This window comes from Heliangelus exortis, chromosome 12 (genome assembly GCF_036169615.1).
Source record: "Heliangelus exortis chromosome 12, bHelExo1.hap1, whole genome shotgun sequence".
Lineage (NCBI taxonomy): Eukaryota > Metazoa > Chordata > Aves > Apodiformes > Trochilidae > Heliangelus > Heliangelus exortis.
In genome coordinates, this window is record NC_092433.1 from 17864736 (window position 1) to 17890007 (window position 25272).

The 25272-nt window shown below is 42.3% G+C and overlaps 1 protein-coding gene and 1 long non-coding RNA gene across 3 annotated transcripts; one reads left to right on the top strand and one right to left on the bottom strand.

Annotated features, from left to right (window-relative positions):
- The first annotated feature begins 405 nt into the window (after nt 1–405).
- On the top strand, nt 406–24192 carry GXYLT2 (glucoside xylosyltransferase 2). 2 transcript variants are annotated; one of them, XM_071756332.1, is made up of 7 exons: nt 406–574; nt 9779–9968; nt 10156–10287; nt 15181–15432; nt 16408–16531; nt 19067–19239; nt 19941–24192. In XM_071756332.1, the coding sequence occupies exons 1-7, from the start codon at nt 558–560 to the stop codon at nt 20121–20123; spliced, it is 1071 nt and encodes a 356-aa protein (XP_071612433.1). In that variant the 5' UTR covers nt 406–557; the 3' UTR covers nt 20124–24192. The 2 variants fall into 2 exon arrangements, with proteins under 2 accessions (XP_071612433.1, XP_071612432.1); XM_071756331.1 differs by lacking the exon at nt 406–574 and adding an exon at nt 2056–2681.
- LOC139801705 (uncharacterized) lies at nt 23119–24932 on the bottom strand. The gene is made up of 2 exons (XR_011728279.1): nt 24023–24932; nt 23119–23986 (listed from the first exon to the last, which is right to left on the bottom strand). It is a non-coding gene; the product is annotated as an uncharacterized lncRNA (long non-coding RNA).
- Nucleotides 24933–25272: the final 340 nt, after the last annotated feature.

A 25272-nucleotide genomic window follows, 5' to 3' on the forward strand; every position in this document is an offset into this window, starting at 1 on the left:
TTTTGAGCTGAGTTTGCTTTCCCTAGAGATTTTCCAAGAGTTTATAATCCTTAACAGTTTCACTTACAGAAGTAGCACACATCAGTTACGGCATGTCTTTGTGGCAGATGTTTGTTGTTGGGGTTTTTTTGTGCTGAAGCAACTGTCTGACTATGCTTTAAATTATTTTCTAACAGAGCTACATAAAAAAATCTCACATTACAGTACAGGCCCTTGAGTGATTTACCTCTTACTGTATACAACAATGCAGTGATACTGTGTCTGCAATGCACAACGTGCCAAACACTGGTTATTGATGAATTTGTTGAAGTCTGAAGTTTTACTAAAGCTGACTTTCCCTCTTGTTTCAGATCTAAGCCATCAGTTTGACTCAATTTCAGTCACTACACACATGCAGCAAGACCATGGCCATGCTGCCAACACTTCAGAGAGGGCAGGAGGTCCAACAGCACTGATCCAAAGCTGTGCAGTGTAATTCTGCTTCAGTCCAGCAGCAGAACTGATTCTCAGAGGTGGCACAGAAGAGCTGATATTTGCACAGCTTAATTTGAAACAAAATGGTGCAAGTAGGCAGGTAAGTGGTACATTTGTGTGTCACAGAAAGAAGTCTCTAAAAATGCTTCAGAGTATTTCTCAGATTTCATAATGTTTACAGTGGTGTTTTTATACAGACACTGTTAAAACATCTTCTATTTATGAAAGAATTTTTTAATAGTATAACGTTTGCCCAGGTTGAGGATCTCGGGAAGTCACTACTCAGTAAGTAAAAAGTTTGGGAGGGTTTTATTGTACACACATTCTCAGAGAAGAGCACATGTTGATGCGTTGTGGTTTTTCTGCAGTTTCTCATTTCAGATTGCTGTTTTCTCTTAGCATGAAGTAATTTACATTTTGACATCTGCTCAGAATCTGAGCTGGATGGAATTCTGAAGCAGTAATTCATTTATTTGCCTTGAGTGCATTTTGGGATACCTTTAGTGAAGGCATCTTGTGAGCTAAAACTGGTCAAGAAGAGTCCAGCTGAGTTCCAGGACCACATCACCATGAGGGACCTGTGGACCTCCATGTGCCCTGCTCTCCCCATTCCAGCACCGGTGCTTCCATTCTTTGCACAGTTTTATACTCCAGCTCCACAGAGCAGCAAGAATATGTGTGTTTCTGTCATGCTCTATGTTTAAAGATCATAAACCAGGTCATAAACCTGAATAGGTTTTATTTCTGTGAAATCCATAGTAGTTTGACCTCTGCTGATGTTGCGCAGAAGAGCGGCTCAGATCATAGAATCATAGAATCATAGAATTGTCTGGGTTGGAAGGGACCTCAGAGATCATCAAGTCCAACCCTTGATCCACTCCCACTGCAGTTCCCAGCCCATGGCACTGAGTGCCACATCCAGGCTCTTTTTTAAGTATCTCCAGGGATGGAGAATCCACCCCTTCCCTGGGCAGCCCATTCCAATGCTTGATCACCCTCTCAGTAAAGAAATTCTTTCTAATGTCCAACCTAAACCTCCCCTGGCACAACTTGAGACCGTGCCCTTTTGCTCTTGATCAGTCATACGAGGACAAGCCCAAAGCCACCACAAAGGGAATGCTGATGTTCCTTCACTGCTCCACAAGTGTTGCATTTTTATATCGGTACAACCTGCCCTGGTGGCAGACGGGATGAGAACAGTGTCTAGGGAGGTGACAGTGGCTGCAGTGTGGAGGGAAACTTGGTACCAGCTTGCCTGTTGGCACAGGCAGATGAAACATGCCTCAGAGACCATCTTGCCCTCTCCCCTTCCCTTCTCTCCTTCCCTTCTTCCCTATCCCTCTCCCCTTCTCTCCTTCCCTTCTTCTCTTTCCCTCTCCTTTTCCCTTCTCCCTTTCGCTTCTTTCCTTTCCCTCTCCTTTTCCCTAACCTTCTCCTAACTTTTCTCCTAACTTCTCCTAACTTTTCTCCCCTAAGCTTCTCCCCTTCTCTTCTTCCCTTTCCCTTCTCCCCTTCCCTTTTTCCCTTCCTTTCTTCTCTTTCCCTTCTCCTTTTCCCTTCTCCCCCTCTCCCCTTCCCCTCCTGCCCCTCTCCCCGTGTACCCTCCCAGCACAAGGACGGAGCTTTGCGGGGCACAGACCCCCAAGGTACCTTCGGGGAACCTCCGGCTGCTGGGATCCCCCCGCCTCGCCGTTCTTCCTCATGAGGAGGAAACGCGACGCGAATAAATAACCAGATTTCCACAAGGCCTCCGCCATCCCTTTACCATCCCTGCCAACCGTTTCCCGGGACGTTTGGTCGCCAGCGGGCGAGTACCGCAGAGCCCATCAGGGGTGGCTAGTCCAGAGATTACGGTAAAGCGGGCTCCGCCCCCGCTGCCGGGAGCCGGGCCGGGGCTCGGCGGCCACGTCCCCGCACCGCTCCGGGCCGTGGGCCATGCCGGCGGCGGGCTGAGGGGCGGGCGGGCGCCCCGACCCCCCCACCCCCCGCACCATGCGGCTCTCCTGCAAGGTGGCTGCGGCTCTGCTGTGCCTCGGCAGCCTCCTGCTGCTCTATCTCTTGGCCGGCAGTGCCGCCGCCCCCCCGCGCCCACCGCCCGCGTCCTCTGCTCCCGCCCGCCCCGCCGCACCCGGAGCCCGCCGGCAGCCGCGGCTCAGCCGGAGCCCTCCGCGGAGGAGCCCGCCTGGGGGCAGACTCGCCAGCGCCAGGTAACGGGAGTTCGCCCGACCCACGCGGGACCGTCCCCGGTGCCTGCCCTCGGCACCGAGCCCCCCCCCCCTTCCCTCCTCCCCGGTTCCTCCTGCCCATCCCCGGCCGCTGTCACGCGTGGCCGTGGGTCCCTTGCGCTGTGGCCACTCGCGGGTGTCTGTTTGCCAGCCGGACCCTCGGGCACTTTTCTTTCTCACATCTTTTATCTCCTCGCCTTTGCGAGTGAGCAGGAACCTGGGGCGAACTGCTCTGGCTGTACAAGTAGAAACTTTTTTTTCCTGCGTGTTTTCACTTGGAGCGTTGGTTGCCAGAGATGCCACGGGAGTGCGTGGAGGTGTTACCTCCGCCTCCGAACATCCTCTGCCTGCCCGTGCGAGCGAGGCCTCGGAAACTGCCGCTTTTCCATTATTTTTGGCCTCGTTTTGCAGGCTGACGTGGGGAGCGTGGTACTGGCTGGCCGAGCTCCGTGAGGAGCTGCTGTCAGTCTCGGCAGCCACACTCCTGCAAATTCTTCATTAATTTGCGGGAAAAAGGGGAGGCGGCTGCCTATTCCTGCGTGGTACCACTGGGTCCCAAACTGCGGGGAGCCCAGGAATGTTAAGCTGCTGAGCTTTTTGTTTTGAATGCTTTTTATATGTAAATTAATTTAGAAGAACTTTAAAAAGTTTGATAATCGCGGTCTGTTGTGTTCCTTTTTTTTTTTTGCAGCACCTTACGGGCAAGAATATTTTTATTTTAAAACTGTAATTGCTTCAGGAAAAGATACAGGCAGTGTGTTTTCAGTGGGTGGAGGACTGTTTTTTGCCTTTGCATTCCAACTATATTATGGTCAGCGTGACCTCATATATCTAATAAACTTGGTATGTCTTTGTGTCTTTGATTCATGATTTCACAGAGATGTTCTGAATGAAAGACTATTCCCGGATTTGAGCTCTTATTCCTTAACTTCTTAAAGCAGTTGATTTCTCACAAACGTTTTTACCCTACTGAATGCAGGAGATGTTTGCTGTGGCTGAGAATGGGTCATGGATGGAATTCAAATGCATGTGTTGAAGCAGGATTATTTCCATGAGCAACTGTACCTCCTGAAGTCATTTTTCTTTAGGGCATATCTCTGCGATTATCATGGAAATCAAGAAGAACACTGAGGAAGGAGCTCATGAAGTATGAAACTGCTAGAGAGGGTAAACAACTGTTCCATTTCAATGAGGTCATTTCAGCAAGCATCTTCGTCTTCCAGAAGACATTATCTAACTTTTCTATTATTTATTGACTCTGCAAATACTTTTTCCAAAGTCTGCAACACAACAAAAAGGAAAAAAAAAAAAAAAAAAAAAAAAAAAAAAAAGGAATGTTGTAATTGAACCACGCCTTTTCTTCAATTTTTTTGGTTTGGGTTTTAGTTGTCATTTTTTTTATCCCCTCACATCTGCTGGCAGGGCATGATCCTGCACCAGTGGCATGAAAGGAGTTTGTATAACTGAGAAGCACAATTCTGTGGGTTGAGTTCTGTCCCTTACTGAAAGATTCCAAGGTACAGCTCAAACAAAATTTATTTAAGTGAGGGTACCCATAAAGAAAAAAAGTTTTTTGAGGGGGTGACGTGATGTGTTCCAAGTCAAGGAGACACTTGCCTTCTTGGAAAGGCAGAAATACTCAGGGTCTGGTCTGGAACAGATCACATCCATACTCCTATGGTGAAGGCATCAGGGGGGGGATTTGCTTGGCTTAAAAAGCTTGATGCAAGATAAACTGAAAGTGATGTGAGGCTGTTTCCAGGGGGCTTGAATTTGGAGTGGAAGAAACAGATAATCTTAGCCAGTTAATAGCTTCAGGAGTGAGTATTCCCATTGGGGTTTTTTTGGGTTTTTTTTATAAACCACATCCAATGCAACATGCTGAATCAGGGTAGTTACTGCCTATTCATTCCTATAATTCCTACCTCTATTCCTTCCTATAATATTATTTACATTATCTTAGTTACTCCTTATGAGCAACGGATGATTATTTCTTTTTTTTAATTTGATGTTAGAGATGTGAATGTGATTCCTCCAGGATAATGTAAAAAAAAATCGGACAACGACCGCTTAGTATCTTGTGATCCAATCATGGGGTGTGTGTTTACATGTAGACTGTGTGGTTGACTCACATAACCTTAGTGAAATTTTCTCTCTGTGAATGTAAAAAGTTGCTCTAATGCAGTTTTGCCAAGCTGATTTGTGTAGTTTTGTCAGAAGGATGTGGATTTTAGGGTAAACTCAGGCGTTATTTAGGATGTGTGTTTGCTTTAAGAGAACCAGCCATGCTGCAGGCAAGGTGAAATGTATTTTAACTGGAATTTTGTAAAACCACCTTCTGTAGCCACATGAAGACATTAGTTTTTAATTTTTAAGAAGTGCAGGTTTCTTCTATTTTAAGTAGTCATCCATGATAAAAGCTTAATTTACGTATCATTAGCTGGCAGGTACCTGGCAAATGTTAGTAAATGTGTGTCCTGCTTGGGTCATTAGATACTTTTGGCAAGTCTAGATGAGCGTTGCATTTGAGTTTCTGGTTAGCTTTGAAAACTGATTTTTGAAGGTTGTTTTGCTGCTCCTTCCTCTTCGAAGTTTCAACTTCTATCCCTTCAGTAAATTTTTTTCCTATGGAGAGCTGTTAAGTTTGTGCCAAAGCGCTGTGTGTGAAGTATCAAAAAAGCAAAAGGGTTATTTTACATTTGAGGGGTAGATGTGGCCACACTTTATATTAAAGCAGCATGGCAAGGCTCAGGAAGTGAACCTTTGCCAGCACATTAAGTTCCCTGGAAGCAACTTTTCCAAAGCAAAACATCTCTTGCGTGGCAACCTGTCAAGATACTTTCTCTTTCTTTGCAGCCTCTGTGCACTCACGTGCAAGTTTGGCTTGAGTTGGACAGACTGTACTAACGTGCTGAAGGCCCAAAGACCTCAGACTTATCCAACAAAGAAAGAGGATGATGCAAACATCCCTTCTGGCTTTGAGTGGTTTTCTCCCTTTTCTCTTGAGTGGTAGAAGGAGGCAGAAATGTAAACAATTCATTGTCAGCAGCTCCAGTCAGTTTTGTGTGACTGCGTGAAAGTGAGGAAACTTTCTTTAAAAACATATTGAGCCTTTCTGATTTATATTTTAAAGTGTGTGAGGGAATTTTATATAATGTGTTTGAGTGTTTTATATAATGGAGCCACTGTTGGGATGTTGACTCAGTGCTGACTGTCAGGAAAGGAGCCTCGTTAGTGAATCACCACTTTTGATACAGTGCCTAAATCTAACCTTGTTTATGCTGCGAGAGTAAATGAGATCATAATATGAAGGTCTCAAAAACTAACAAGTACATTACATTTTGTGAGAATCTGCATGCATTATCTTTCTCTCAGGAATAAATTTGAAGGCTTGAATAGATTAGCAGGCTCCGTAATGAGATGGGAATGCATTGTTTTGAGTGGATCTGGATTGATTTAGACAGGTTTTGGGTTAATTATGTTTGAGATACTTTGACTGTGACTAATAAGAAAATTGCATGTAATCTAAACTTTAAGACCTAGAAATACACTATTGTACTCCATTGTGCTTGAGCACTCAGATTTCTTCTGCAATGTCAATACCCATGCCTGTCAGAAAGAAAAAAAAATGTATGCAGTAAATAAAATACCCTGGGGCAACTGGATAGGAGTTGGTCTGAGTTGGTCTGTGTTGTAGGAAGGCCTTTGCTAGAAATATTTTCTCGTGCTTGTCTTCCCAAGTCTGGCTTCAGCTGTAGCATAGGGATGTATTCTGCAAGTATTTTGTGATGCTTTCTGTAGCATCTTAAAAAAAAAAAAAAATCTTAATTTTAAAGACATGCATAAGTGCAATAGGAAAACAAGAGTAGAGGGAGAGTGGAAAGCTATTTTCTCTGAAGAGAGGAGCAACATGGAACAGAGCAAAGCGCTTGACATAATGTTATATAGACTACAAGATATCACCAAGCTACGTTTATGTACTGAAGTTAGCAGAATGATGTCAAAGCAACAAAGACCTTGTGTATATAGTTTCTTTTTTCTTTATTTGTTCTAGTCAAGCACATTTCATTTAATTTAAGGCCCAGGTCACGGTGTTGTTTTAGATGCATTTAAATATTTAATTTAGGTCATAAAATCCTATTACAAACTCTGTCCGTAAGTAATAGTTGTACTATATATGAATGAATGAATGTATAAATATTAGGAAGAATTAGCTAATAATAATATTTGGAGTACTCTGTGGATCCATGTGGTCTCTTGAGGTAGTTAAACTGTTCCTGCTGTAACAGCTCTTGCCCCTTTACAAGTGGGACAGCTGGAGCAGGAAGAATTAATGAAGCACCCAAAGCTTTGCCATGACTGATCTACTGAAATAGAGCTTCCCAGTACTATTTGGTTATATATTGCTGTAGCCACAGGTAGCTACAAGATAAACAAACATTGCAATTAGAGGAGATACACGTTACCAAATCAGGATTCAGCCTTTACCTTACAGGAAACCTCAGCTTAAAGAAATCTCATTCAGAGGTCTTTGGGAATGGGAAGGCTCCTGCTGCTCAGCCTGAGCTGCCCCTTAGCAGTGAAGTAGCAGCAGTGGGATGAGCTAAGTTCTAACCTTCAGTTTCTCTCCTGACAAAACACGTTGGAGGCCCCTCTTATCCTCAAGAGGGGATCCGGATAAGCCAGCCCAGCCATTTGTTTGGTGTACATCAGAAATCAAACTGGGACTCTTTTGGTTTGAAGACATTGGCTGTATCCTGCAGATCTTTAAGGAATATCCTTTCCCCAGATGTATTTCTTCCCATCCCAGTGTGTATGTACATGTCTGAGCAGAGGAGGGAAGGAGAGTCAAGAAGTTCCTTGCTGTAATCTACTCATTTGCCTTCCTAACAGTTTGACTTTGACTTTACACCTATTTTCCACCTTCCAGATAATAGTAGTAATTCTGTACAGGCTAAGCTAACATCACCATTACACACATCTTGCTGTGGCACTCTTTTATCTCCCTTTCCAGCTCACCTCTGGTCTCAAAAATCCTTTTGCTTTCCTTATGTACTTCAAAAGAAGATGCAAGATATTGTATCCCAACACTTCTGTACCTCCTTGCTATTTTCATCACTGTTGCCCTAAATGTCCTGGACTGCTACTGCTGGAGTTCAAATACTGGTGTTCCTTTTCTTGGGGATTTTTATTTCTACTTAAACCCCTTCAGCACAGATCTGCATGATTCAATTACTTCTCTTCAAGAGCTTTCTCCTCCACCCCCTGGGACCTGGATGGTGCCTGTGTTGGCAGGCAGGATGTCCCCTGTTCATCAGTGGCTCCTGATGGGGCATTCTGCTTTCATCAGGGATTGCTTTTTCCAAGTCTTGCTTGTCTACCTATACTGGATTTTTCACTACAGAACAGCTGCAGAATGGGGAGTTCACTCTGGCTAAAATTTGCAAAGAAAAGCTTAGTGCTTTGGTGTTGGGATTTGAAATGTTGTTATAAAAGCTTAAATTTTAATCCCTCTCCCAGTGAACTTCATTGCCACAAGCTGTATCAAAGCAGTTCCCATCCTGCATATGGTTTGATTTAGAGGCTCAATTAAGAGGAAACATTAAAGAGATAGGGAGAAGGGGGGAAAAGGGGATCTGTGTGAGCAGCTAATTATTCACTTCAATAATTCAGTGGTTTTTACACTAATAGGCTGGAAAGTAAATACCACTTCACATAGATGTAGTATTCCATTATTTATACACTGGTGAAATTGGGGTTTAATTAAGACAAAAGCCTAAGACTTTAAACCCTTAATGAAACATGTTGCTGTGTATAGTCAGTCAAGTACCACTGGCTGGTATTCCTTAACACAGAAGTGGATTGCTCTGGAGCATGGAATGCTGCTGTTACACAGGGACAAAGATAATGACAACTTTATTAACTCTCATTTTTCTCTTTATTTAGAACTTTTGCTTCTAGCATTAACTTTACTGTTTAGTTGTGTGTGCTGAGAACAGGCAGGGATTGATGTCCTCTGCTCACTGACATGTCAAGGACTGGTAGTGATCTATGATTAACCTTTTGAACCCTCCTGTAATGATTATGATGCTTCTAATTTAGTTACTTTGTCAGCACACATCCATCTAACAGAGTGTAAATGTATCCCTGTTGGAATGTGAATGCAGCGCAGCAGAAGTGTTCCTGGAGGATGTGTTGTTACCTCCATGCTGATGAGGGGAGGGGGCACACAAAACCAAAAGTGCTTTTGAGTCCCCAAAAGAACAAAAAAATCACCAAAAGCTGATTTTTCTGGCCAGCAGGTGTCTTCAATGCACGTTTTATATGCCCATTCCCCTACACTCTAGCTGAGACATATCTAAAGCCTGCACAGATGTGTGCTAAATGAAAAAAACATAATTTGGCTCTTGACTGCTGGTGGAATATAGTCTGGTTCATCTGGGACACGTGAATATGTTTGTTTTTAAAAATCTCTATTTTAGCATAATCTCAGGGATTCCACTGGGTGAAATGGAAAGCAGTTCTTTGAAACCATGCCAGTACCTTCAGGCCAGGATTAAGGCATGCATTTCCAACAGCAAAATTAATTAACTGCTGGAATCATTTACATATGCATGGAGTGGATTTTTTTGAAGTATGGATGTCTTCTTCCAGTCCAGCCAAAAGTTATGGGCTGGTAATGAAGTTGTGTAATCTGCATTGTGTTAGAAAGTTGGGTAGGTAGCAGGAAATCCATTCTGGCTTCATAACCTCTAAGCTTTCACAGAGCAAGTTGTTGTCTGGTTTGAGATGCTATTGAATTAATTTCTCATGTGGATGTAGTGTAGTGATTTATACAAATCTAGAAATGTAGGAACAACCAGAAAAATTTCTGGCAATAGTCTGTTTCTTTGTGTAGTAATTTGAACACTTTTGTTTTGTACAAAAATTTGCATGCCACGTGCTTCTTCTGTGCTGTCTGATCAGAAAGAAACTCCCAATCCCTTACAAAATCAAGAAGAAATAAAAAAAAAACCCTGATACCTGTTGCCTTCATGTTTACCTCAGTATTTTATATTTGTCTGCTTATGAATTTTCAGGAAGCCTGGAGAGCAGAGAAGTTCAAAAGAGCCTTTGCCTTCTCCATGCATGCATCTGGCAGTTGTGGCATGTGGGGACCGCCTGGAAGAGACACTCATCATGCTGAAGTCAGCACTTCTCTTCAGCAACAGGAGGCTCTGTTTTCACATCTTTGCTGAGGATTCCCTTAAGCCTGAATTTGAGAAGAAGGTGAGGTTTTCTTGTCACTTGGTAAATAAATAAACGAGCTGTAAGTCACAAGCATCTTCACAAATATCACTTTTTTTACTGTATTTCTTTTTAAATTCTTTACGCATGCATGTTGTGGTTTGTTCTAAGAAAAAAAAAAAAAGCTAAATAACATGTAGTGTCTAATTCCTCTCCCCATGTTTTTCAGTTAAAGGAATGGCCTTCTTCATATACAAAGAAGTTTGAACACAACATTTACCCAATAACCTTCTCAGTAGGAAATGCTCAGGAATGGAAGAAGTTATTCAAACCATGTGCTGCCCAGCGCCTTTTTCTTCCGGTAAGGCACCTGGATTTCTGAGGAGGCTGCATCAGGAAAAGTTTAATCCCACAGAAAGGAAGCTTTGCTGGTGTAGTATTAAAGCCATTTTCAGGCTGAAACATCTGCTTGAAAATATTTTAGTCTGTGCTTGAGCCACTTAAAACAAAACAGAAATCCAGCCTGGCTTTTCCTCCTGCTAACAAAGGATGTGTGTTTCTTATTTGTCCCTGGTTCCATTAACCTCTCAGGCTCTCAAGACTCAGTGCTAGAGCTCTTTCAGGGCAGATGCTTTCAGGGTTGCTGCTGCATGCCTTTCATAAATAAGATTCTTTTCAGTGTGCAGTCATCACCTCTTTAACCACTATCTCCCTTTCCATATGTTAGCCCTCAGACTGATGCTTTCACCCATCCCTTTTCCTTGAGTTGTATTTCTTTTTCCAAGCCTGTCAGATTTCCCTCTAAGGTAGCAATTCCAGCATACTCTAAGTCAGATTCCATGCAAGGGTCCTGTGTATCCTGGGATCTTCAGGTTCACTAAACCTGTAGTTTTTACTGTGTTATACTTAGCGTCATAAATGCTGAAAATATCTAAGGTTGTTGGAGAGAAAGAAGGTATTGATAACAATTCCTGCACATTCAGGAATGTCAGAAATTGAAAGAACTTTTGCACAAAGTGATTTCTGTGAAACTGAGAACATCTATCAGAAATACCTGGTGAATTTCAGCTGACTGGGATGGCTCCAATAAAGTGACACACAGTTCACATGATCCAGATTTCTTCATTGCTGTCTGGTGAGAATTGGCAGGGGGGGATACAAAGAAATCTTTACTTTCTCAGATGGAAACAATCAGGAGACAGCTGCACGTCCAGATACATAGGCTGTGAATACATGTGTGAGAAAGTATGTGCTGTCAGCAGTTCTGTTTATCTGCCCTTTAGGGGTAGACTATCAAATGCACAAAGGCCAGATGGGCTGTAAGGAGCTCCACCTTCAGCAGGGGTCCTCTCTTCCCTGAGTAAATATTTATATCACCTGGAAAATAATCCCTGAGCATTAGCTGTTTGTAAGGATGTACTCAAATGGGGTTGTTCTCATTGGGTAAACACAATTTTCACTCCTGCCTAGCTCTGTGGTGTTTCTTTTTGTCATTTTGGTAGACTCTCATCACAGAAATGGCTTCACTTTTATTTGTCATCACCCCTCTGGTGACAGAAAAGGGTTATACATTCATGCTGATTCCTTTAGCCTGCTCAGTGCTTTTCTGGCTCCTTTTTTATCACTCACATGTTGCCAAAGTTCTCCAGTAATTTCTTGTAAGAAATACTGGACTATTGCATGTTGCCTTAGCAAAACAAGGAGGCAGTGTGAATTGTAAATGTTTGTGTCTCTGGGGGCAATTGCAAGATGTTTTGTGTGGTCAGGCTGAGGTTTGCAGCTTTGAACAGCAAGGGCTGCCCAAGAGTAGTTGCAGCTGAGACTAAATTGATATGGAGATAATAAAGGAAACAAGTTCTAGTAATAGCTGAGTGGCAAGTGTCTGGTTGGACCTCTGGTACTCAGGTGTGCAGGCTGACAGAACCTTGGGCTGTTTCTGTGTAACTTCAGCCACTGTTATTTTTATCAGTTCTTGCTCACTTTGTCCTGATACCCCCTTTGAATGAGAAAACGCTGTAGAAATCCAGCCTACACACAGCAGGAGCAGAATGTTTTGTCTTTATTGTTTAGAGAGCTATTTTGACTTTTATTTTAAATAGATACCAGCAGGATTTCAGTATCCTTTTTCTACTTACCCTCCCCTGTCCTAAGCATTTTCCCCTGCAGCAGCATAAAATGTGAAAGGATTTAGGAAGGACCCCAGGAAAGCAGTAGTGGAGTTTATCAGCTGTTTAGCCCTCAGCTGAGCAAATTGTCTTGCTCCTGATAATGCAAAGCCTGAGTGGAATGTGACTATTTGATTCACAAGTGCCTCTCCTGCCAAAGAAATCTCTCTCCTGCAGCACCAGCAGGCATGTGAAAGTGGCCAGGAGGGCATGAGGAGCCTGTGAAGGAAAAATGCTTCAGAATCTTAAGGTTTCACTCACTGATAAAACCAGAGCTGTGGGATGTGATGCTGCAGCTTGCTGTAGGGAACTGTTTTGTCCTGGGTAAGAGGTTGATGTACACACTGCATCTCAGGTTACTAAAATATTAAGGAGGATTACATGGCTTCCTCCATTTCACAGAGGCATTCTGTGACATCTGATCATGTTTGCCACTTATATGCAGGGAAAGTAGACTGAGCCTCCATGTAATCTCCCAGGTCTAAATCTCTTGCAGCAGTCTACTGAAATAAAACCACCAATAGGATTTACAAAGACAGAATGAGGGAGATGTGGATCTTAATACAAGCACAAAATGAAACTTTAAAAATCAACTAGCAGAGTAATGCTCTCAGCAATCTCTTGAGGCTGTTTTGTAATAAATACCAGCAGGGATGTTAAGACACCAGGTGAAAAACTGTCCTCCAGTCTCATGGATATTGCACACCACAGAGCTGGCTTGCAGCTGTCTCTGTTGCTGGTTTGGAGCTACCAAAACAATCAGCTAAAGTATCAGGAAATGCTTATGGGATTTTTGGGTGATTTTAGTTCTAATAGTAGCGAACATTTAGAACCCTTCTGAAAACACTTAATCTGCTTAAGAGCTTTTAAGGTGGATTAGCAATATCCCTGCATTATAGCTGTCCTCTTGAGTATGCTGGAATATCCAACCCAGTGGCTCCATGGCAGCACTGGGAATAAATGCCATGACCTTACCTAGGAAAAAGCCTTCATCTCTTGTAACTTGAGTTAATTCCTTTCTGCAATCAAGTTTAGGAACTGAATTCTGTGGTACAATGACATTAGCATCAAACTTTTGGATTTGTCCCTGATTTTGGATAAAGCTGTGACAAATTTCCATGCCAGCCATTGGAAAGCAGTAGGTATCAGAGCTTCACAGCACCCCAGGGTGTGTTACACAGGAGTCAGTTATTACTTGCCAACCTTGCTAACACAGGGACAGTCTATGAAGACAGAAGTTGTGAAATCAAATTATAGACAATTGAGTATTTAAGTGAAATATAACCAGTTCTCTGCAGAACTTTTTGACAGATTTACTAATACTTTATGTTGCTAGAAAAACCAAAAAAATCACTTCTTTGAAGCTGTGTGTTTAAGGCTGCTGAAATAACAGTTTTCTGCTGGGAGAAGCAGCACCCACCCAGGCTGCCACTTGTGCTCTTACTGTGGTATTGTACCATTTATGTCAATCATTTATTGATCCTTTCACATGCTGTATTGTATTTTTGTGGAAAAATTATGCATTGCTGTAACCTGCCACGAAGCAGAGTGGTCTGGTTTGTGTTCAACTCACAGAGCTTCTTGTAAGCATAATTTTTGCTTAAAATGTAGAGACCCTTTCCTGCTTGTCCTGCTGTGTAAGAAGAACATGTAGTTATCATGTCAGAAATACAGGTCCAGGATTTGTTTAACTTGTCTAAATGTCAGTCTGAATCCTGAGGTGTTCAGTCAAGTGAAAAATCTCATTTAAGTCTCTTCTCACAGATCTGGCATCTTTGGGGATGCCTGTTAAGCATGCTTAAAAGGTAATATTTTCTCCATCATTTATTCAAAATCTTAACAGTGTTCACTCTCACAAGTAATCTTCAGTCACAATACATTTCAATTTATGTAAAATTCATTTTCTTTTGTAGTATTTAATGTAATCTGCATAAATAGGACAGTTTGTCACTAGTGTGGATGACAGAGTGATTGTTCTGTTCCATGGCATGGTGAAAATCAGTTGCCTTTTGGATTTCCTTTTCAAAGAAAGAAAAAGAGAGAAACAGAGCTTTTGACTGAAAACAAAGTAAGAAGATTTCAGTCTTTCAGGATTTTTTTGACAGGTTTAGCAAATGATGAAATAGAGCAACAAAAATGCAGTTGGAACTGGTAGTCAGCTTTAGCTAATAATATTTATTACTCAGCAAAAAACATTACAAACAGCTGCTGCAAACATCAGGGGAGGTTTTTTTAGGCTGTGGAAGCACTTAATATTTTGCCCTACTAAAATGAATGAATGAGAATGTAAGGATTTGGTTGGCCACAAGGGGGAACATAGGCAACAAGAATAGATTAAACATCCTGGCTGATCCAGTTTGCACATCTGCGGTTTGACTGACTTAGCTGGGGTTAATTCTGAGAGAGCCTGAGAGCAGAGATCAGAATCTGACCTGCTGAGTTGTAACATGACATTCCTATTTATCAAGAAACTTTTATTCTTTGGGAGGATGCATATCCATTTCTGTGATCAGTAGGGTTTCCTTAATTAATGTGAAACATTTGTATGTATTAATACTGAATGTAAAGCTCCAAGGAGTTCAGGGTTGTAACAGGAAAATCAGTCACTAGAAAGGGATAAGGACAGATGACACCAAATGGAGATGAAAAGTTTTCTGCTGTGCTAGCTTGGCCTTTCTGTCTCTGGAGGAAGCTACACGGTTCACCACTTGGAGATCCTTAAAAAAACTAACAAGGCTATGTAAATATATATTATTTGCATTTTATTTCTGACCTAAGGACTAAGTAGTCCTTGCAGGTAGCTTTGGGAGCTCAGTAGACAACTGGTTCATCTGAAGGTTAGAATCCAACTTCTGTGGTCTGGTAAATGTTTTGCTGTGCAGTTAAAAACCAAACAAGCAAAGCATCAAAACAAACAACAAGCCAATAACCTGATAACTGCTGCTCCTGTGTGTAATTACATCTGGCTGATAAATCAATAACCTCTTTCAAATGATGAGTTTAGAATAAATGTACCTTTTGCCAATAATCTTCCTTTCGCTTGTTTATTCGGTTTCTTTTCCCTCTCTTCCACTGTGCAAACCTCAAAGGTCATTTTAAAGGATGTGGATTCCCTCCTTTATGTGGACACTGATGTCCTCTTCCTGAGGCCCATCGATGACATCTGGCACATCCTGAAGGAGTTCAACTCCACCCAGCTGGCTGCTATGGCCCCAGAACACGAAATACCAAAGATCGGGTGGTACAGTCGGTTCGCGCGTCACCCCTATTATGGGACAACTGGAGTCAACTCTGGAGTGATGCTCATGAATTTAACACGGATCCGCAGCACTCACTTCAAGGTGAGAACAAATAGCAGCTGTTGCAGAAACTGATTGAGGTGTTTTTCACACCTGGTGAAACTTATTGCAAACTTTATGTAATTTTTACACCAGGACGAATCTGAAAAATACAGAACATAAATAATCGGATACTAAAATTATAGTGAAAATTATTATTAAAGCTTCCTCAAGAGGCTGGAGCACTGAGAACTTGCAGATGAAGTAGTCTGTCAGTAGTAAAAATGGTGTCTTCAACATTTCGTTTTCCCTTGAAAGATACATGACAGAATAAACTCAAGGATCTTCAGTGTAGTCACTCTATTGCTTTTAAAATTAGAAAGCTTGGTGTAAATATCTGGAGAAACTGATAATTTTTTGCATCTGATATAAATAGAATTTTGTGACTCCATGAATTGATACAAATGAGAAGAGAAGGGTTTTTTTCTGACGTATCCCTCCTTTCTGAAAGGCCTGACTTGTAAAATCTTGATTTCACTGGGCATGTATTCTCTAATTTCTTTAAAAAAACTTTATTTATCCCAAGTGGTCTTTTTGAACAGTCAGGGACAAGGTTTCTTATACCATTACAGGAACAGCTTGACTAAAAAAAGTTCACTCTCTTAATATCAGAATCCCTAGGGAAGATAATGTTTAGCTTTTATTTTTCTTCACTTTTTTTACCTCGATTTTCACCTTACCCCTGCAGTTTTGCATTTTTCCACTTTTTTTCCCTCCTCTTGCTCAGAATAGTAAGATTGTGAATAGCAGGAGCTGACATCAGAGCCAGACCCAGGAGACCTTCCTTTCCTGTTTGGATAAACAGGAGCACACTCAGCTCTGGTGTCCCAGCCCTATCCAGGTCTAATGTTTCCTGGCAGTTCTTCATTTTTCACCTAGGTATCTGACATGGCATAGCAGACTTAAAAGTATGTGGGTGCACATATCTCATCACTCTTCATGGTTTTAACCCATTGCTTCTTCTTTTCTACCCTGCAGAACAGCATGATCCCCAGTGGTTTGACTTGGGAGGAAATGTTATATCCATTATACCAAAAGTACAAAAATTACATTACGTGGGGAGACCAGGATTTACTAAATATAATTTTTTACTTTAACCCTGGTAAGTAGTGATTCCTGGAGTCATGATTCAAGAGTTTTCTTGAACTTGAAAGATAAAAAGGAGTGCTATTTGCTACTTATGCATAATGTACTGTGGCATGGAGTTAATGTGTGAGTGCATCTAGGGTTTGCAACCTAGGAAAATACTTCAGAAATTGGTGCAGGTAATGGCCATGCTACAATTTTGAAATCCTTGCATCTCTCAGATGTTACAGGTTTGGAAGTACCTGAAGTTATTTCTCTGTGATCAGTGCAAAATACTTACTAGGGGCTGAATTTACAAAAAGTGTCTTGTCACTTGTGGGAAAAAATAAGGATGCCTGGAAATACACACTGATGAGAATATGACTCCAATTCCAGAGGAAATGAAGGACAAATCAGAGATGTTACAAGTTGTTTATGGGGCATTGTGCAAGGGTGACAGGCAGGAACCACATATGACACTTGGCTGGGCTGACAAGTACATACATGAGAGCCTTATTTCATGCTTCTGAATATGCTGTTTCCATTCTTATTTGCTTTTCCTTATTTCCTTTGTGACCTTGTATTCCCTTAAGTGATCTTAAGAACAGAATAAGTGTGGATTTATCTTCATTTATTCTCTTCCCTTTTCTTTTTCTCTGAGGAGTCATCGGGTAGGTAATTGGATACACCCAAATCCAGGCAAAAGGAGTGAAGGGAAAGCAATAAGCTGACATCTGTTTACTGCAGATAGATGTCAAACATCAGTTGTCCCTGGCTCACCATGTGTTACCCTCAGTCCTAGGGAAAAAAAAAAATAAAGGTGGAATGAACCTTCATTATGAAATCATGAATTAATTTCCCAAAACAAATGAATGTTATGGGAACAAGTTCTGCTGGAGGAAGAAGATAAAGTCAAGATTAGTTGTGTGGTCAAACTCAGGCTGCTAACTTAAGCATGAAGGGAAAAAAAGAAAACAAAGATTGCAAAAGTATCTTCATTTTGGGATGAGAGCCTTTTCTATCAAATCCACATGCTGAGATTCTTTCCTGCACCACAGTTTGTCTTCTTCTTGTAACTGGGAAATAACTTTTTAGGGGTTATGTAACAGACAGCACAAGAAAAGAAACAAAAGAACTGGATAGAGTTAAAACAGAAAAGTTGAGTTTCCTGAGTTTAGTTTAAACAGCTTTGGACAGTGGCCTGGGAAGGAATCAGTCAAGACTGCTGCAGGTGGCTTTTTAGAAGTGCAAGATTTGCATTGGCTTAAAAATGCACAGCAGTGTGTTACCTGGGGCCTGGAGGGATGCACCCTTTGTCCCATCTCCAGAGGCTGTTGTGATTATAAATGGATCTGCAGGCTTGCAGAGCAGCTGGAGTTTGGGTCCAGCTGGAATGGGAAAAAATGCACAAAAGTGTCCTGGTGAGGAGAAGATCAAGAATACTCCAGGGATATATATGGAAGCTGATGAGGACCTGGCCACATCCTCTCCCCACAGTGACCTGTTGATGGGCTGGACATGCAAACGTCTGTTCAGGGTTGCAGAAAGGATCCCTCTGAAGTGCAACAGGGTTTGGATCAGGCCTTACAGCTCTTCCTGTCCTTTCAGCAGCACTGGGGAATAACTCTGACTGTGGGAGAGGTCAGACTGAGTGGGAACTACTTACAATTTACCTTGTCTTGAGCAGCCTCCTGCTGGAGAGCCCTGAAGGGAAGAAACGTTTCAGAAACTTATTGTCCTACTTCTTCAAGAACCACAGATGACCACCTGCAGACTTCCTGGGAAGCTAAGAAAGGCCAAATGAAAAATTAAGTCTCCAGTGCTTCTGACACGACCTGCAGTGATTCATTGTACTCCATTTCTGAAGCAAAAAGGTCACAGGGAGTGGTGTGGTTTATTACAAGCATATTGCAAATACTGTGGGTGCACAGAGAAAGTGTGAGGGGAAAAAAATCAGTAGGAGAAAGAAAGCCCTTTTGAGAAATTAGGCTCAACTTTAACTAACTTAGACCTGTGAAATTAATGGCTGACAACTCTTTGAAGGACTGTGGATAAAACACACAACCTCATGTGCTCTGCTGCATCTCAGCATAACAAATTGTCATAGCCTCAGTGAAGGCTTCAGCAGCAAACTCTGGTTGTACTTTGCAAGTTTTCCCATGCTGTCTCCAGAAGGATTCAGGATTTTGCATAACCCTCACTGCTCTTTGTGCTTCCCTCATCACTTCTGTGACTCCAGCAGCTTCTTATCAGGGCAGAGGACCTGGTGCATGCTCTCTGGGTCTGATTGTGGAGGGCATTCTAAAATGCCCTCTTGGGTTATGTTTGCCCCCAGTTTTTGTGCTGCTTACTCTGTTAGCTGAGATCTAACAGTGCTGAGACTTTTCCAGTCATCCCCCAAGGAAAGGGATGTCCAGTTGTAGCTTTGCTCGGGATATTTGCCAAAGAAGTAACCAAAATGTTTCTGATCATCGATGCTTTTTCACAGGAACATGCTTTAATTTGTTGTAGCTCTTGCCTGATGTGTTGCTGGGTTTCTTTTTTTCCCTCCCACCTCCCCTGGCACTGCCAGAGTGTCTCTATGTGTTCCCATGTCAGTGGAACTACAGGCCTGATCACTGCATGTACGGCAGCAACTGCAAAGGTGCAGAAGAAGAAGGTGTCTCAATTCTGCATGGAAACAGAGGTGTCTACCACGATGACAAACAGCCCACATTCAAGGCCCTCTATGAAGTGATCCGTGATGTAAGTGTTCTCTCCTTTTATTCCAGTGCAGGGTATTGCTTTAACCAGGTCACCTGGGTTGCTGCTCGGCAGATCAGGCTGAGCACAGCCCTGCTTTGTGTCGACCCCTCAGACACAAAATAAACAACAAGGTTACTTTAGCCTGGTCTGTCTTGCTGCATTCGAGGTGGTTTCAACGTTCCTCCTTTATAGGACAGCAAAGTTCTAATCAAAAAGGCTGGGAAATTGCTTTGCTGTAATAGTGAAGGTGGAGAAGGGAATTTGGAGTTCTTTCTGCTGGTACTGCAGCTCTGGTGCATAAATACCCACTGAAAGCTTTTCCCTCTGAGGACCAACAGCTCCTGGGCACGTGGAAGGCACCTGAGTGCAAGACAGGCATCTCTGTTTTCACTTAGAAAGTTGTGTGTGTAAAACTCCACTTTCTAAAATATCTGTTTTGTTACAGTGTATCCCCCCCTTTAAATGCAGACCCTAGAAATGCAGTTTCTGGGAATTTGGCTGCTTCAGGTGATAAACCCTGCCAAACTTTGCTGAAAGCAAGCACCCTGTAGCAAAGGAGTGTTTGAAGTTGATGGCTGTGATGACTCTGGGGAGGGGAGGGAGAAGTCAAAACCCATGTGAGGTTTTATCTTACAGAAACTTCTGCAATGCCGTTTCGTAATGACTGAAAACTAATTCTTTTTTTACTATTATTTCTTCAGTTTCCATTTGAAGACAATCTCTTCCAGTCTTTGTACTACCCTCTGCAGTCTAAATTTCTGGATACAGTGCACACTTTATGTGGGAGAATTCCACAAGTATTTTTGAAGCAAATTGAGAAAACCATGAAGAAGGTGTATGAAAATCGTGTCATTGTCTACTTGGGGGCCAACCACAGATACTAAATGTAGCTTTATTCTCACACAGAGTTTTTCATTCTTGCACCCAGACCTTACAAAGCATCTGAATGAAGGGTACGACCCGTTTCACTGAAACTCTGAACTGAAATATTTTCCTTATTCAATTTCCTGCTGAAATTCTAAAAGCAGAGGAGATCCTAGAAACCAACCTGAACTGGCCTTTCTTTTGTTCTCTTCTTCTCCTGGTTGCAACAGGGAGAGTTGATGATTCTTACTTTTATTTGATGAGTTTAGTTTGGTTATTTGTTTAAGAACAGCTGTATTCACTGTAACTTTTTTTCACATTGGCAAAAGCTAGTACTGAGGTTTAACATAGAAGTTATGGTTTGATAGATATGGAATATAACTCTGGATAGGGCAAATATTCTTGGCTGTTTTAAGTATGCTGAATTACAGAAAAGATCACTCTTGTGATGCTTAACATTTACTGTAGTAAAGGGAAGATATTTGCTTAAAATTGCACTTCTGTCTGGAGGTGTATTACCTTCTGTCTTTCACATGTAGGACCTCAGATTTCTCTTACTTAAAAAGATCAGGGGAACAGAAGTGCCTATTTACTTTGTATTTTGCAGCACTTTCTGTCCAGTGATTGCCATTTTCCTGTTCTGCTCTTCAGTCGTTTCCTGAGGATTTCTCATGAAGGAATTAGAAGGAAAATAATTACAACATAAATAGGAAAACAGTTTGCAAGAAATGGGAGGGGATGGAGTGAAAGCTTTGGCACCTGCACAGCTGAGGGAGAAGAGAAGGAGAATCCTTCCTTGCATGGAGTACAGGTCTTCCCCTCCACTATCTTGGTTTTAGGAATGTGTTCCCTAAGTGGGTTGTACTGATTACATTAGACACAAGGATATTGTGAACGAAGAGTACAAAACCAGGTACAACTGTTTCCTCTTTAATTAATCCTCTTGGATTGCTTTTTACTGCACAGTAACAATGGTTTGCCACCAAGAACCATTCTTTCATCCTGCACTGGGAAACTGAGAATGCTGCCTCTGACCCCCCTTTTCTGCCTTGCCAGAAACCTGGGGCACAGCAATGTCTTTCTGGCACTGCCATTCCTGGAAGCAGAGTTTTGTGCTAGGATCATAATGAATACTCTCAAAGTGGAAAAGGTTATCAGATGGCTTTGTTTATTTAAAATACTTCATTAAGTTTGGGTTTTGAAAGCCTGATGATCATGTGAGGATGTGCACAGACAAGAACTTACTAAAACTGGCAGTAGCTGAAAGGTGCTTGGGACAAAGTCAGTGAGGAAGTCAAAGTGAGGACACTCTTAAAGAGCAGTGATTAAAGAGCAGACTCCCAGAAGGCATTTCCTAAGCATAAGCCCTGCAGGATGTACAGCAGAGAAACTGCTCTTACTTTTCAAGTCTGTTCAGCAAAAGAATTATCTGTTACTTAGAAGTCCTCACTTTTATATCTAACAGGCAAAGTATGAGAGGGGTGAGGAGAGTTAGATATATGAGAGGAAAACTGATACAGATTGGCTATCGTGTACATTTAACATCCATTTATTGGAGATAAATATTTGGGGGGATGTGGAGGAGAGGAAGGATGTGTTTCCTAAGTAAAAAGTAGGATTTCTGAGGAATTGCAGTTTTGGGTGTTCCCACCCTATCCAATCAGAACTGATCCAGAGTTTCATAAGAAAACAGACTCTAAGAGAAAGTCCTTTTTTAGCTTGCACATTCCTCTCTCCTTGTGTGGCAGCTCGTGAGGGAAGGGAAAATGCAGACCTTGCTGGCACCTTGGGCTGCCAGATAAGCAGCCTGTCCCCAGGATGAAGTGCTGACAAACTTTTTCCAGACACTTGTGTGTGAAAATGTCTGTGACACATCCCTAAGTGTGCGGGGTGAATGGCACCACATGGCAAACAGCATCACTCCAGAGTCATCTGAGCAGAGGAGGTGTTAAGAGAGAGGCTTGGAACAAGGGACACACAGTCTTGGTCCTAGCAGTTTCACTGCTGGTCTGTGCCAGTCCCCAGAGGCATGACAAACAAACTGAAATGTCTGTTCATGGTGCTGCAAATTCTCATCATCAATTTGTCTTTCTGACTCAGAGCATTATCTTGCAGCCTTGGCCACCTAAGTGGAAACTGACAATAGAGGCAGCTCTGCATTTATTTGGATTGAAAGCCTGGGACCCAGAAAGACATTTAAACTTGGGTGTAGATGGTGCTCTCCAAGATGTTGCCTTAGGATTGTGGATTGCAGTTGAAGTTTTAGTTGCCACTTAAAACCAACAGTATGCTTCTAGCTACAGAGAAGTGCTTGGAAATGTAACCCAAATCAGCATGGAAGTCTTCAGAACCAGACAGCAACAAAAGGAAAATGAAACATGCTGGCTTAAAAGGCTGAAGGCAAGATGAGTCTAATGTATGAGAGGTAAACCTTGCAGGCCAGCAGTGCTGAGAACTTGTAAAAAATGTTGTAAAAAGTACAAGCTTGGGTTTTGTTCCTTACTTCCAAATATCAGGGTAAAGCTGAGTGTAGGTTAGGTGAGGATAGATGAGGTGTGTGCTGGGCACTCTGGGTTCCTCATTTCTATGATATCTGCAAGGCACAGAAAGCTGCAGAACAAAAGTCTTGCTGCCCAGACAGCTTCAACCCTGGTGCTAAGGCTCTGAAGTTGATTGTGTAAGCTGTGATTCAGCAGAACCCTGCAACTCTGGGCACATGAAAATGAAGGAATGGAATTAATCCCAAAACAAAGGCATTATTGCATATAGAATGACTAGAGATTAAACCAGTGCTTTTTATGTTTACAGGAGGTGCTACATTAGTTAGCAAGAACTGTGTTATGTTCTCAACAGCTGTTAGGATAAATGAAGTATATGCTTCAACATGAAGACTTTTCTTTGTAATATCAACTTGCAGGAAGAATGGGGGAGGTTCCCCCCTGCCGTGCTTTTTCTGAGGAAAAAAAGGCTATAATTTGAGCTCTCCAAAGTGTTTTAAAACAATTATGTAACTGATTTCTTTGTTGTTGTTGTTAGAATTATTAATTTATATTTTTATTATGCCTTTCAGAACCAAGTTATACTTTGGTTTTAGCAGTAGCTGATTTAATATTAATCCATAGAAACGAGTTTTCATTCATTTCATATTTCATACTTGTGGCTAATTCCGTGCTATTTAGCCTTCATTTATTTTAATAATGGGATGTGTAAATACTTATATAGGCTTTATATCCTCATTTCCACTTCCTCTCATGTATTGTAGTTATTTCCAATGGTACAATGTAACCAAAACACCTTTGCTAATGGAACACCTTGAGCAGTGTCATCCCAACACAGGGGGGGAAATGAAAATAGTTTTCTTCACATGAATAAAAGCTCCAGCACATGGAGTGCTTTGATAACAAGGAATCACCTTTCACACTGAGAGAGGAACAGCAGGCACAGCCCACACGTTGGTGCCAGAGTTATTTAAACCTCTCTCACCCAACAAATATTTGATACTCTGGATGCTGCCTGCCTTGTATGCACTGTGTAAAATAACCAAGCCCTTGCTCTGACAGCATCACATATTCAGGTTTTTAATTTGCTGTGGTATACCTAGACTTGCTGAAGATAGATAAATAGGGGCTTTGTGTTAAGAGCTGCTGAGCAACCCCTTTTATCCCAAAACTGTTTAATAAAATGTCAGGCTCCCAGTGCATGTTGTACAACAGAAAAGTGCCAGAGTGGGAAGCATTTGGTTGCATCATTTATATAAAATCAGAGTTTTTCTGGGCTGTTTGCCTGCTTACTCCAAAGTGGGCTTACAGAGCTCTGCTATCATGTCACAGGTGAAAACTGGAAACTGTTCTGTGTGTGTCTGTGTGTCTGTGTGTCTGTGTGTCTGTGTGTCTGTGTGTGTGTGTGTCTGTGTGTGCACAAGAGGGTGTGTGTAAAGAATTCTGTCCCTTTTCTCTTATCACTTAAATTGCTTGTGCATTTTTATGTGACAAGTGCACCAATTGTTTATAGCTCCCAAGGAGGCCCAGCAGTGCATTTCTGTGCTAAGATCCTTTGGCTTACAATACAAATAAATGAAGTTTTAAGCAAGCTCTGTATTTTGATAGTTTTCTTTTAAATATAAAATTTCTGTGTGTGTCTACTGGGTCTGGTAGGGCTGGAGTTCTGTATTGGTGATGTTAGAGTGTAGGTACACAGGGTGTGCCTGCACTGAGCACAGAAGAATCTTCCTCTTCTACAGTTTGATTCTTACTGTAGTGAAACAGGATCAGATTGGATATGTTACTGAGACAGACAATACATAGATTTAATTTTCCTTCCAGTGCTGCTGTGTCATGCTGCACAGTTGTCTTACAGCAACCATAGACCAGAACCTGCTCTCAAAGGAAACTGAAGTTTTACCTTATACTTTTAATTTTTACTGTTTCTCTGATAACTTCTGCTTCTTAGAAGATTTTAGCATCACCCCTTCCCTTCTTCTTGTATTTTATTTTTTTCACACTCTTCTATGGTGACTGCTGCAACGTCCTTGGTTTTGCTCAGACATCTCAGTGTGGCAGAAGTTCGTGAGCTGCCTATTCAGCCAAACCAGTCCTCTGCCTGGTGATGAAATTGTTTTCTTACTTGCTCAACTTGCTCAGCTCTATGGTATGTTGTGCTCAGTCACACTCTCTTTGAAGTCAAGACTAAAACTCTCATTGATATTCATGAGAAGAGCTGAGGCCAGCTGTCAAACAGCAGCCCTGTGTGCAGCATCTCTTCTTCTGTGGCCCGGGAGGTGTGTGCTCTCTCCTCTGGTGTTTGCTCTGTGATGTCCTGGTCCCAGGTTGGTCCCTGCAGCACTGGGGGAGCAGGCAGAGTTTTTCCCAGGCAGAGGTGATGTGGGCACAGCAGCACACGGGGTGGGCATTTACCTCTTGCTGGGGGGACCTGAGCTGTGACTTCCCCAACAACCCCATGGGGAGCTCCAGGCTGGGCACAGAGTGGCTGAGAGCAGCCAGGCAGAAAGGGACCTGGGAGTCTGGATTGCCAGGAAGCTGAACAGGAGCCAGCAGTGTGCCCAGGTAGCCAAGAAGGCCAATGGCATCCTGGGCTGGATCAGGAACAGCGTGGCCAGCAGGTCCAGGGAAGGGATTCTGCCCCTGTGCTCAGCCCTGGGGAGGCCACAGC

What these genes read in the sequence shown, in the direction of transcription:
- GXYLT2 (XM_071756331.1), top strand. Translation starts at nt 2,467, where the DNA reads ATGCGGCTCTCCTGCAAGGTGGCTGCGGCTCTGCTGTGCCTCGGCAGC. An exon ending in AGCCTGAATTTGAGAAGAAG is followed by an intron (nt 9,969 to 10,155) that starts GTGAGGTTTTCT and finishes CATGTTTTTCAG; the next exon opens with TTAAAGGAATGGCCTTCTTC. An exon ending in TCCGCAGCACTCACTTCAAG is followed by an intron (nt 15,433 to 16,407) that starts GTGAGAACAAAT and finishes TCTACCCTGCAG; the next exon opens with AACAGCATGATCCCCAGTGG.